Source organism: Platichthys flesus, chromosome 4, assembly GCF_949316205.1.
Source record: "Platichthys flesus chromosome 4, fPlaFle2.1, whole genome shotgun sequence".
In the NCBI taxonomy this organism is placed as follows: domain Eukaryota; kingdom Metazoa; phylum Chordata; class Actinopteri; order Pleuronectiformes; family Pleuronectidae; genus Platichthys; species Platichthys flesus.
Window position 1 is genome coordinate 9,849,636 of NC_084948.1, and position 13,555 is coordinate 9,863,190.

General features: G+C 40.7%; 1 protein-coding gene across 2 annotated transcripts in view; it reads right to left on the minus strand.

Moving 5' to 3' along the window:
- The window catches only part of LOC133952181 (seizure protein 6 homolog), a 162,974-nt gene that overhangs the window by 92,406 nt on the left and 57,013 nt on the right, over positions 1 to 13,555 (minus strand). Inside the window, exons 2-3 of one of the 2 annotated variants that reach the window (XM_062386517.1) lie at positions 343 to 657; positions 64 to 255 (exon numbers count right to left, since the gene is read on the minus strand). In XM_062386517.1, coding sequence (XP_062242501.1) covers positions 64 to 255; positions 343 to 657 — 507 coding nt within the window. Of the gene's footprint in view, positions 1 to 63; positions 658 to 13,555 lie in introns of both variants that reach the window. The other variant, XM_062386516.1, reaches the window with a different exon arrangement.

The window sequence follows — 13,555 nt, forward strand, 5'->3', positions numbered from 1 at the left end:
CAGGTGTTCCTAATAAAGTGGTCACTGGGCACACTGAAAATAAGTGTAAGAATATGTTTTTACCTGGACTCTGCATCGTGGTGATTACGGTTGTGGTAGTGATAGTGGTGGTGGTTGTCTCCTCTTCATTACGGCCTGGTCTCATATTCGGCATCAGTCCAGGCTGATCTGGCCTCACTACCGGGTTCTCCTTTGTAGCAGCAGCAGAGGTGATGGTGGAAACATGTCCTGGATCCTTTACAACCACTCTGGTGGCTGTAATGGGGGAGTTGGAGTGAGAAGTGGCTTCTAATGCATGCATGACAAGAGTTGTTTGCATGCCGGAGCCTTTGGCGCTCTCACCTGAAGCCCTCTCATCAGCATTATGTGGAGTGGAGTATGTAGTCCCGGATGGCACGGTGGGGGAGGTACGAGTGCTGGGGTGTGAGCTGGATTCTCCGTTGTCTTCGAAGTAGTTTGGCTGAACATGGGGTCCGAGTGGTGCCTGGTGTTGTGGGGGATTTCTGTAGAGTGTGTGGTGGTTCAGGATGTTGAGAGGCGAGGCGGTGGTGACCACGGGGAGTCTCCTGTCCGTGTCCTGGGTGGTGGAGTACAAGCTGGCTCTGCTCTCCGGAGGGCCCCCCGGGGTGATAGATTGAGCATCCTCAGAGGCAGAGGCTGCAGAGAATGAAAGAGAATAATATGTATGGTTGGAAGATTATTGATTCACATCACAGACTCAATAATCACTTGGCCAAGCAGGTGCCGAGATTTCTGGCTTCATTTTCCTGCCTGCTCTCGACTGTGGCTCAGAACCACTCCACCCACAGCCATTGAGCACTCTGCCAATCCCATTTTCAATGGGATAATGATGGAGGATGGTGCTAGGGCCAGAAACCAAGGGGCTATCAAGCCAGGAACATCTTAATCTACCAGTTTCTAACAAACTGAACATGTCGACTTGCTTCCTTTTTACTTGACTGTCTCTTTTCCTCTGAAGGGCAGTACTGAAATATTTATTTTATTTACTTTTATTCACTTTTTCATTACAATTTCCTTACATTCTAAATTCCTCAATGTTGTGTGGTATGTGCAATCAATTTAATTTCATTATGTTAAGGCAGTGATTCTCAAACTGTGTGGCGGGCCCCACTGGTGGGGCGTGGAGGCATAACAGGTGGGGCGAGCGACCGGGAGGGGGAAATGTGAGGCGGAACTAATATTATAGCTGAACCAATGTTTTAACGTCCGCATCTCTTTAACGGTGGAGCAGTAAACAAATCGCTCTTTCGCCATAGCCAGGGGTTGGCAATCTGCGGCTCAGCAGCTCCACTGCAGTGGCTCCCTGTAAAGCTCCTGAGAACATTCTCCTTTCATCAGAAAGAAAAGGTAATTTAACAAAACACAAAATCATTAAAACCACGATAAAGGTAAAACGCAGGGCCTCTGAATTATGTCATGATATAGGGGCAGTTTCAAGGCTCTCATCAATTTGTATTTGTCTAACACATCATTTACACAAACATAGAACAGGTTCCTGTCTTGTTCCTGCACCTAATTTAGAACCATTTGGAGTGTTTCAACAAAAAATAAATTGGTTATCCACAATTTTGCTGCCAATGATTCACCTCTTAATATCCCATGTTAGTTCCAATTCACATCAGATAACAAAAGTTGATTCCAGAAAACACAAAGTCAAAAGTCAGTTCAAGTCACCTTTATAATACAGGTTAGGGGCCGCTGAGCATTTCCTAATGTTTTATAGTGTTGGTGATGTCATGGATCACATCACTGTTTTCCTTTACTTTGTGAGAGATTATTTTATTTATTTTGGACATTAACATTCTTTTGTTAGGTTTAAGTATGGGTATAAATTATATGGAAATGTGAATGAGTTTATAAAATTGTGTAACAATGTTGGTAGGTTTTTATGTTTTAAAAATTCTTTGTAGGCCAACCCACTTTGCTAAAGTTTTGTCATGACTCTAGGCTCTCAACTCGCATATAAATATTTGAGATTCTGATCTCCCTCATGTGTTTCTGTTCCCTTTACTTCCTACCTCCAGTTAGCTTCAATTGTCTGTCCTGTGCCCCCTGTCTCTAGTTTGTCATCAGTTCAGTTTGTATTAAAGTCAAGTCCTCAGTTCTGTCTCTGTCGAGTCGTTGTCTGTCTAAATAGTCTTTCAGTTTTGCCTCCATGCTGTCCAGTTTTTTTTTCCTAGACAGTTTCAGTTTGCCAGTTTTGTGTCCTCCCGGGCCTGCCCCTTATTTTGCATTTTCAATAAAAAAGAAAATTGATTTGGACCTGCCTCCTGCCTTGCTCCTGAATTTGTCCACCTGCTCTGCAATTGGACAGGTTCAGGTTGAATCTGTGTACATTTGAAATGAACACACTATATAATCTAAACATGTGCCTTTTGTTAGTTCTTAATGCAAAAGTTACACACGTAATGCACTGTAAATATAACATCACCTCTGAAATAAACAATAAGTCTATAGAGCCCCATCCTTCTTGAACTTTGAAAATATATTGTTTGTTTCAATTAAGTCATTGTAATCTGATGAAGAAGAAATTAACATATCAGTATATACTGTATATGTGCTGTATAACAAGCCTGTCGTTCTTTAAAGGGGTTGCAATCGAATTTCCACTATTGGATATTTTCACAAATAAAGAGTCGTTGATTTATCTGCCTTGAAATTTGAGGTTTTTATTTCGCTGCAGTGAATTTGACAGCAGAAAATATAACTTCATAACCACAGAATAAATCCAGTCACACTCTTCATCTTTTTCTTTTCACTGCTCTGCTTCACTGTACTTCAGTCTGACATCAAGCTGAGAGAACGTGCTCGTCCTTCTGGACAGAGACAGGACGCTCAATCACACTCCATAAAACAAAGCCTTTCCATTATTCAGAGCTAAATTTGAGCCATATTTCCTTTCAACACTTCCTTATGGGGAGCAGTGCATTCGTTCTGTTCCAACCTGTGTGTCAATTGGCATACTGAATAACCCCTTGTAGAACGTCAAACAGTACAATCCAAACAATTCTCGCAAATTGCTCCCATCAGTGGTTTCTTCCCTCCCTATCCTCCTCATAATAAGACTTAATATTCATTCCAGAGGAGATTTGATGAGCCGCTATAATTCTCCCAGTGTAATGATCAGCGCTTCCCTACCAAGTGCACCTGTGAGATCTAATCTGAGACCCCTTCAGGAGGCTATCATCCGCTGAGGGAAGTCTTATGTTTCTTTAACAATGCTTAATTTCCACCATAATAGCTCCCACTCTCTGCCGGCTAATAGCTATCTGCTTCATACATTCAGGGTTTATTGTAGTTGTGCCACTTCCCTACCAGCACCTCGTTCCTCAAACACACACACACACACAAACACACACAGCTCTTTGCACCGAAGCAGTCATATTGGCAGGTAGATTTACAAGAAAAACAATGAATTTCAAACAGGAAGCCAACATAACTGACTGCAGATTCGTCTCTACACTGCTGTTCAAATGTGTGAAAGGTAATGTACACTGGGTGAGCAGTGTGTTTAGGCAGTTCCGTTGGATTTAAGTAAATCTGGTGTTTGCTCGAAATATGACAGATGCCTCAGGAGCAGCTTGTCTCCACTATCATGGCTGTTTTCTGCTTTTGTGTTTTTTTTTTAGTTTCAGAATGAGGGAACACAAAGTAAAAAAATGGTAAAATTATAGACTTACTCTTTTACGCATTTTCCAAACTGTTTGTATGGACTGCAGTTACGTTTTCTTGAGCTAAAATGATCCTCAATTGGTGAATCATGTAATCATATCAATATTTGATTATTTATTTAAAGTATCTTTCAAACAGAAATTTGTGAAGTAACGCCAAGCTCCCGCACTTGAACTGATCACACTTCACAAAGAAGAAAAAAATGTAGAGGTTGTCTTGAACCAGTTGCCTTAGGGATCAGACACAGTTACCCCCTGGCTAAGGGCAGCGTCTGGCCCTGGGCTTGGTGAACTAAGGGAGGGGCGATGGCAGCTGTAAGCCCAAGGCATATGGCAAAATCCTGGCACATCCCTTGGCTAAGCCCAGCTATAGCCAAGGACTTGCTAGACCTGCTTCAGGGTACGGTTAGCACAGAGCTTGTGAGGTCGTCCTCTGGAAATAGACTAAACAGCAGTAAAAGGTTGCCGTGTGAAATGGGGCTTTCAAAAACCTCCTTTTGAATATTAGCCTAGCAACATCATTCTAACTCAGGGATACTGCAGAAGTAGAAATTTTAAGAACTGGATTTGGGTTAAATCTGGGTTAGCAACAGCTATGTTCCAATGCAGGCTACATAACATGGACTGTGTATAGCTACACCACATCGTCAGAAGGTGGTGGCCTTCGTGGGCAAAGAATACAGTGTTTGTCCTATTTTAATTTTCAGGTTGTGAGAACAAGACATGACAATCAGGGTTAAATTGTGCATTAAGGACAAGGTTGAGCGTTCATGTGATGAATGTCACTCCTACTTTAATACATGAATTAGCAAAGGATTCAGAATAGTCCTTGTCTCCTTCTTGTGTTTGAGTTTATCCTCATTAAAATGCACACTGACGCATCAAGGTCTCCCGATATCTAATCAGTTCATCTTATAGCTGTAATTTTCTAGGTTCTATTACATATTGTTCCTGAGTTACTGTTAATAAGGATATGCTTGCAAGCAGACACCATTAAAATGGTTCAACATTCCAGATACCACAGTGAAAAGCCCCCCAAAAAAGACAATCTGTATGATGTCAACATAAAACCACAAGGAATCTGATACATGTACTCCAATAATGTTCAGGCAATTGGTTTTATGTTGCACAGACATTGAACATAAGAACATTCAGCATTTAAACCCCTGCACTGAGCAGATCAGGGTGTACAGGTTGATTGAAAAAGGGTAACTTAGAGGGGGGCTTTCAAATTATCTACCATAGTGTGGTTTCTTGCCGGGAGAGAATGGTGGTAATTCTTATTGCCAAGAGTTTCAACCACAATTGTTTGTATCACCTACCTATCTAACACCTTTCCAATTGGCTTGGAAAAAGGATACAGGCATCCTGAAATAAACCACCACAGACAAGTATCTGCACATGCAACACTTCACATGCCACTTGGAATTAATGCAGAAGATAAAATTAGTCACCCACTCACCCATATGTGCTAATTTACCTGTAAAGTTCCAGTGTCCACATCACTCAGTTTCTAATGATGAAACAAACCCTAAACTTCGCTGAACAAATGAATCAGCCATGCATCAAAGGAGTAAAAAGTAGTTTTACTTGTTCACCACATGACATTGTTTGAGTTTAAAATAACCTATTTTGTTAAGGGTTCTGTTGTGAGATGAAGCACCATGATGGCTCAAGGTTCGATGCACTCAAAGCAACATTAGCAAGGTAGGAAAATCAGCAGTCACTCTGGTCGTAAAGCTGACTGTCCGTCAGTCCCTTACCCTTAAGCCTTGAAAGTACTTATGTATACATACATTTTCCCACTATAATTTTTCCAAACTATAAAAAACTCAAAAAACAACTCGGGAAGTCGTGTATATTTTGGCGATCAGGTGGTAGAGTTATAAGAACACTGCTGGGCAATGGGGTTGGTAAGTGCATGCAGGCCAAATTAAATGACGTGCTGGCGTACCAGTCTGTCACCAGCGATCTGCCTGCCTACACTGACCCTGCCCGTGCTCTAAACACATATTTTCAAGTGTTACCTTCTGTTGATAGCTTTTCCAAGATCAACCCTAGCTTTAAAGTCCCTTTTGACATGCAACAATTTAACAAGCTAGCAGTTGCTTTATGTAATGCAGGAAACGCAAAGACACAATTAAGGAGGCCATGGGGAATATCAACATTTTCCCCAGACATACAAACATTGGAAGATAAACTCTTTGACCAAAATTCAATTATATGAATTTACCACTCCGTAGAGTTATAAACTTCCATAGTCTAGTGTTGGGAAGGAAGGCGTTACTCTTTGGTCAACCACCATTTTTAGAACACCCTAATTTGCATACAGACACACACACACACACACACATACACATCGTTGTTAGTTAGAACGTTGGTTTAGTAATTTGTGTTTTTATACTTTATTATGTTCATAATAATTGTTTTTCTTTCACAAATGTTCTGTCATTGATATTGCATAAGTGAACTTTGCCAACCGTTACACTGTTAAGAACTCCATAACCTTCACTGTTCATTATATCATCTTCAATGGTAAAATATTGAGACAGGCACACCATTCATGGTAACACTTTTTAAGCACTATTGCAAAACACTAGTAACATGCCTTACGTTGAAAAATACCGCGAGAGGGGGACTTTTGCATGGACTCTGAGTAAAGTGAGTGTGCTATCTGAAAAGTTTTAAGTTGGATCCTGGCTCCTATAGTCAGCATTTCGAAATGTGCTCAGATCCAGTTGATGCTGGCGGCTGTGCCATGGGAGAATGTGATGTGTGATTCAAATAGAAAAGCTGTATGAATGTGCGAATGGGAACTGTAAAAACTAGAACTCATTCTAGAAGAGCATTTACCATATATGGCTAAAAAGATGTAATCCTATTAACAGCTTTATAAATGTTATTTGTATATAACATGAAAGAAAGTGTTCCATTTAAAATTTTGCAGTTCATCAATCTTTCATATAGAATGACTGCATTCTGTGTTTTATGCTTCTACTCTCACAACACTTGATTGAACTGCAGGAAAGACCATGATCTTGACTTCAGACACAACATATTCCCAGAACTCAAAGTGCTTCTGTTGTCTTAACCTAACCACAGACAGGATGTGTCTAGATCTGATCCCCAGCCTCTGGTGTCTCTATCTTGTGTCTTACTCCTCTAGTATCCACCTTAAATTCCTCCTTGAGACTCTGCTGCTGTAAATAAATAGCGATTTTTGCTCTTCTGAACACAATGCAGGCAGTGATTACATTGTCATCACAATACACTTTTACAGTAGTGTTCTGTGCATTCTCTCTTCACAGTCAAGTCAGAAACTGATAAATCAGTCAACATGGATTGGAGTCAAACAAGAGGGTCACAAGGCCTCTGCTTTAAAATGATTAACATAAACCTTTAATAAACCATGCTACAGTTGAATGAGTCATCACAAAGCAGCTAATCAAGCCTAAGCCCATGTGAAATGGCCCTTAAGTTGTTTATGTGCTGTGAAGATAACTCATGAGTCTGAATGTCCTTTTGCATACACATAAACATTGTAGCTACCAACATCAGTGCATAGGGGAAGAGTGACACCCCCACCCTGCAATATTCACTTTTATCTGTCTCCTGAATGAGCGAATAGAGCATTTATTCAGTCTCTATAGCAAGGAACTGCTGGATCAAGCAGTTGTCTTGCTGCGAATGAACTTAAAAAGATATGAAAGGAGACCTCCTGCGCCTTTTGATAGGATTTCTTTGATTTCAACTTCTCCAGCTAGATTGCCTGACCACTTTATATGTGAGGGCACCACAGAGGACAGTGAAGTTCGTAAAGGATACCAGCAGGTGATGGTTGTGTGTAGTCATAGTGCGGAATGGGGTCAATTGTGAGTGCTTGTGGCTAAAATGTCTACAGTAGAATAGAATAATATAGAAGAAGGTGATTCTGCCCGGAAACATCTGTGCATCAGGTTCTTAAACTATGAAATTGCAAATTGTTTAGGGAGAGAAGACTGCATCTCTATCCCTCAGTCTCTCTTCTTATCACTTTGGCTTTAAAAACAAAGTCTGAATTTGACATTTTCATTAATTAAATTCATTATTCGTATTTTTGGAAAGCTGCCACTCCTCTCGACTCACTTAACTACAATAATACAGTCCATCCATCCATTGGCTGCACTTGCTAATACTTGAATGTTGCAGGGGGGGGCTGGGGACAAAGCTGACATTGGGAGCGAGGTGGACAAGGGACAATCGAATGACTGAAAGGGGCAAATTCACACCTATGAGAAATTTAGAGTTGCCTATTAACCTAACCTATTAGACTGTTGGAGGAAGATGTGGTCCAGATACCTGGAGGAAACCATCTATTTGGACAACCCAGTCTCATCAGAAAACGTTCAGTGGCAACGTTGGTCCACTTGGAACGACGTTACCATCTCACAATCTGGCCTCTCAGAGTGTGAGATGGTAACATTTTGTCAGCCCATTGTTTTGCATCGGCGTGTTCTCACGTCACGAGACTCACAAGCTCCCATCTGCGGAGAGGAAAACATGTCGGATATTCCTTGTTTTCTCAGATAAAAATATAGTTTTGTAACTTAGTTTGGGCATAAAAATACATTCTGACACCATTTCTAGCGAGAACTGTGGTCTTTGCTTCCACAGTCTTCAGCCAGTTCGTGCTTATGATAAATATTTTAATAGTTATCACGAATGTTTTTATCGTTGCTATGAGGGTTGCTATGATGCTGCCATGCCAGCACGGCGCAGCGTGCTGTTAAAATCACCGTCCCTGCGTGGTGTCCTTCAGTGATCGTGAATGTTATTCACGTTATATAATATTAATATTTGAGGCTAGATTACACCTCTAATGCGAAGGATCCTGCGAGACCGTTCATCCCGAAAGGGGACCGACTGCGCCACGGACGGACTGGGCGAGAGGAACTGACGTGTGGCTTTTAGTAAACATCCGGACCTTTAACTCTGGGCTGCGTAATAACCACCAAGAGCTTGGAAGACAAATAATGTCATCTTCCTTCTGTCAGGTGAGTAGTTTATTGTTTTTAAAGATCGTTACGATCTAGGTTTACAGTCCGAGTGCTGAGACAGCGGATGCGGAGTCCGTTGATACACACAATGCTAATCTTCAGCTAATACGCCATTGTTAGCCACATGCTACAGCCCTCCGTAGCCTGTGCTACCTGGGAGGTGAATACATGGTTGTTGAAACCAGTTCAAGACGCTTAGCTCATCATTGAGGGACGCTACAATATAAATATAAACATGAATTTGATTTATGAATGCTTTAGATTAATAAGGAGTGTATTTCTCTACCATTACTCCAAAATATCAGATCAATTTGGTTTAATGTATAGTATGCAATATGACAACAATGTTTCCATGTTATGGAGTTGCAATTCATTTTCTAAAACAATTCCTATGTTCTGTTTTTTAATCAAGGAGGATCCAAGTGAAGCTACAGGAGTTTCATTAACGTCAATAACTTGGACCGAACACTTTGTTTTGCTTGATGAAGAGCAGGAAGGGCAGCCTGGAGAGAAAGAGAAGCCGGGTTGAGCCCACTACCATCATCCACGTACCACGAGGAAGATGAGGGAGAGAAATGATCCTACCATTAAAGAGGTACTTTTAAGTTACATACCAGAAACACCATTTTATATAATATGCCAAATATACATTTTTATAAAATCCCCAAAGTACGCTTGCTGACATACAAGTTAATATCACACTGAAAGAATTTTGATCAATCATGCTTCCCTGCTGTGATTGTTTAACTGGGAAAACAACTTTTTCCACAGGAAGGCAAGTCAATTTAAGGAATACATGTTCAAAGTTTTCCTCTGTTATGTATAATGATGACCCCCATCAAACATAATGTTAGCAATCTTTACACCTTTTAATTTATTCTGATTATTTCTGTCTACATGTGTGAATTTGCCTTCATTAGTTTCAGAAAAGAGCGATGATGTATCGGTCACGGGGCGGCAGCACGAGACTCCGCAAACTAGTCTGTAAGCAAAGTAGACGAAGGCATCAAGGTTGCGGCCTGCCATCATCATTATTTTGCTTAAGGGACTGAATATGTATCATGTAGAAATATTAGCATTTCCCTCATATCTACCAAAACTGCTTGTTTCACAGACTGCAGTTTTGTTTTGGTCCGATGTGGTATGCAAATACAACCGTATCGGCAATGGGTTGTGGGGCATTAACATTTGTAACTCTAATTTTGTTTTGACAGACTGTGAAAAGAACGTTGAGAACATCACCACTCTACAGGAAGACACAGTCCAGTAATAGGTGTCAGAAGTTCAGTAGTGAACGACAGGTACTGTGGAAAAATGTGTGTCATTGTTGTACAATGTCCTTTGACTCTGTTTACACAAGGTTAACACAAAAAGGTTTGATTGTAAACTTATATTGGTATGAATTCATGTTGTTCTCCTCTTCACAAGAAACAAACAATCCAAATTACCTGCAGAACGCCCTTGATGGACGCTTCAGATGCATCGTCTGACTGGCGAGACAGCAAGATGCCAACTTTAATGGCAATTTATTTGTGTAACATTCTGTGACCAAATGTATAGATAATCATTTTTTGAAGAAGTAAGCTCAAACTGTTGCTAAACTGGAAAATGTCAAATTTTTTGGGGGTGGAACCATCTCAGATACAACCAAGCCTAACTCGAACAAATGCCTCCTTGAAAAACCTTGAGAATGTTTCACACATCATCAGTTATTACATTACATGTCATTTAGCTGACGCTTTTGTCCAAAGCGACTTACATTTTAAGAACACTCAGTATTTATAGAGGGGCCATTTTAGGGGTTCAGTATCTTGCCAAGGTCACTTAGGCATGCAGAGGGGATAGAGTGGGATTCGAACCGGCACCCGTCTTGTTGCAGAACACCCGCTCTATCCCCTAGGCCACGCTCTCCCCGTACGTAAGGCATAACTTTTAGACGTAAGTTATGCCTTACGTCTAAAAGAAAAAGCTCAGTTACACGAGATGCATACTTTGAAACTATTGACTCAAATTGAAAAAAGGGTCTCTTACTGAAATGTGAAAAATCGTATCATTGAAATGTATCTTGGCTTCTCAAAAAGTATGGTGAAGAGTTTTCAGATCTCACAAACTCACAGTAAAAATCATTTGAATTTGATTTGATCGAGACCTGAAAAGGGATTAATTGCTCAGCTCATGTATAACCTCAGCATATCTGCAGCATGTTTGGGATTTTTATGAGGCAGAATTGATCGAAAAAACCATCTCACTTGCTCTGAATACAAGTCCAGCTCTTATTCCAGAGTTGCCTGCAGCACAATGTTACCCACTTAAAAATTTCTGTCACTATCGATTGTGCTCCCATCACCTACAGCAAGGGACACTTATCCATCCAATCTGACCAGGTATTTCGGCCAGAGCCATTATATATCCAGACACAAGTCCCTCGGCTTCTCTGTGGCACCTGACACCTCACAGGAGTCAAAACCGGCAATGAATCACTTTGCTGTGGTAGAACCTCTTAGATCTGGAGAAAATAAATGCAGTTCTGTTACTTGTAAACAGCCTGTCTTTGTCCTTTTTTGAAGGACAAATTCGACAAGATGGTGTTTTGCAATGTTTTTGCATGTTTCATATTTATATAATCGAATATGCTGTTTTCCATTGAATAGTTAAAAGTAGAAATGTAAATGTGGCAAATTAAATTTTTCTTCAAATGATTGGAAAAGATTTTATGCTTGAATATTTGACCTTTAAGGCTTTCTTCACTGTAATTTGCACTGCCTGTCTAGAATTTTTGATATTTTTGGGTCATACTTTGTACTAAAAGCTCAGCATGTGCTCAGTAAAGTTTATCTATTAACTTATCTCACATTATTAAATGGTTACATCCATAAAGAAACCACAGAAGCCTCCCTCTGTCACAATGCTGCAAATACTACAACAGCTATTCCTAATACAACCCCAAAAATAAAGAGCTATCATTACCATGCCTACTGCACCTATATCTACCTTAACTACCAATACCCATAATCCTTTTATAGTGATACCAGTACTGCAACTATTAGTGCTGCTTTTTATTACCAATGCTACCTAGAGTTAATATTCCTTCAACAACTGTGACTACCAAACCAAGCCTTATGTAGAAATAGCATGACAGGGATTACCTTGACATTGTTATAATGGCATATATCTTTAAGAACATATGTATTACAGTCGTGGCTAATGGAGATCTTTCGAACCTGCACTGTAAGGTGGAGAATCAGTGCCCCCAGGCCTTATTATGATGAAGGCTGTTAAAAACTCTCTTTTCCACTCTGACACCTCTGGAAAAGGTCACTCTGTCATCGCTATAATGACCGAGGACAAGGACGAGGCAGAGTGGATCAATAGACAGCTCCAGCCCGTATCAGTGTAGATGCATTGATCTGTGGCTTAGAGGGAAGATATGCAACGCTCTGTGCCAAGAGACTGAGATCATGGCCTGTTTTTCTAGCAGCAGATGAGAGGAGGAGTGGCACATGTGAGCAGCAGTTATTCCACTTAATAAACCCCTACAGGACTGTAAAGCCTGTCGACTGAACATGCATGTATATGTTAGTGCTTGGAGGCATTTACTGAAAGACATTACTGACCAAGTACTGAAATGCATGTACATTTATGAATAAAGATTGTCATTTCTGTCACCACTTCCTAGTTGGTTGTACAGTATCTGTCTGTAGCCATTATTTCTCATTGTTAAATATTTCACCTTTAAGCTTTAGAGTTTCTGTTGATTTCCCATAAATGAGGTACTGTAATTTTTTTCCCTTTAACTAATCATTATAATAAGTAAATCAAAGATTCGTAATAATCATAATGTGAAAGCCACAAATACAGATATAAACATTGATTTCATCTGTAAGAGAAGGAAAGTGTGGATGATGATCTCATTGTTCACCTTGATTTCTTTGAGAAATGAACTTGTCTGTGATGTCACTGTGTTTCACACAGCCCAGACATGACTGGTTATCACAGCTTGGTACGTAAATCATATCAGACCTTAGAGTAGCTGAAGAGTGCAGTTCCTCCACAGACCACAGAAATGACTGTCCTCAGTGATGGGTCATCTAGGCGTTCTAACTGTAACCTGCAGACTCATGTCGTGATGAAGAAAAACAATCTGCCAGCAGCAAATTGAAACTGTCTGTATCTTTGTCACCAACCCTGCTCACGTCCCACATCCCTAAAATGCCTTTCTCCCCCCTCCACCACACGTTGCATCTCCACTTGTTTCGTCACAAGCATTCACCCTTGAGCTACAGATTAGCAATGCCAGCTCTTTGTGAAGCTACACAAAGCCAGAGCAATTAAAGGTTCTTCTCTTGCTTAACAAGCTCTAATCCAGACATGCTTTTATTGCATTTGATTTTGCTCGCTGCTTGTGCCAAATACACTGAGAGACGGGGACCCTGTTCTTGCTCTAAGTGCAGCAGTAATCAGTGAGGATTCAGGCACCGCTCAGGTTCTGGCGGCTGTCACTTTCCCAGCTACGGATGGCAAACAAATTAATGTAAAACAAAATTGCCCAAGAGAGAGCCTGGATCCACCTATCAAACAACAGCAAATGGAAATAGTTTGGCAGCCTCACACTTCAACAATGCCAGGAATTGTGATTTAGAGGGAAAGCACTTGCTGCAGTATCACAATGCAATGTTCTCGATGCGGGACATGTTTGAGAGAGCATAAATTCATTCAGACCTCTGGAAATGACTAAATGTAAACTGGGTACACACTGATAACTGGATGTTGTGGCAAGCACACATGCAGGTGCCCACTGTTAACAGAGAAGTGACTGGTGTCTGTGTG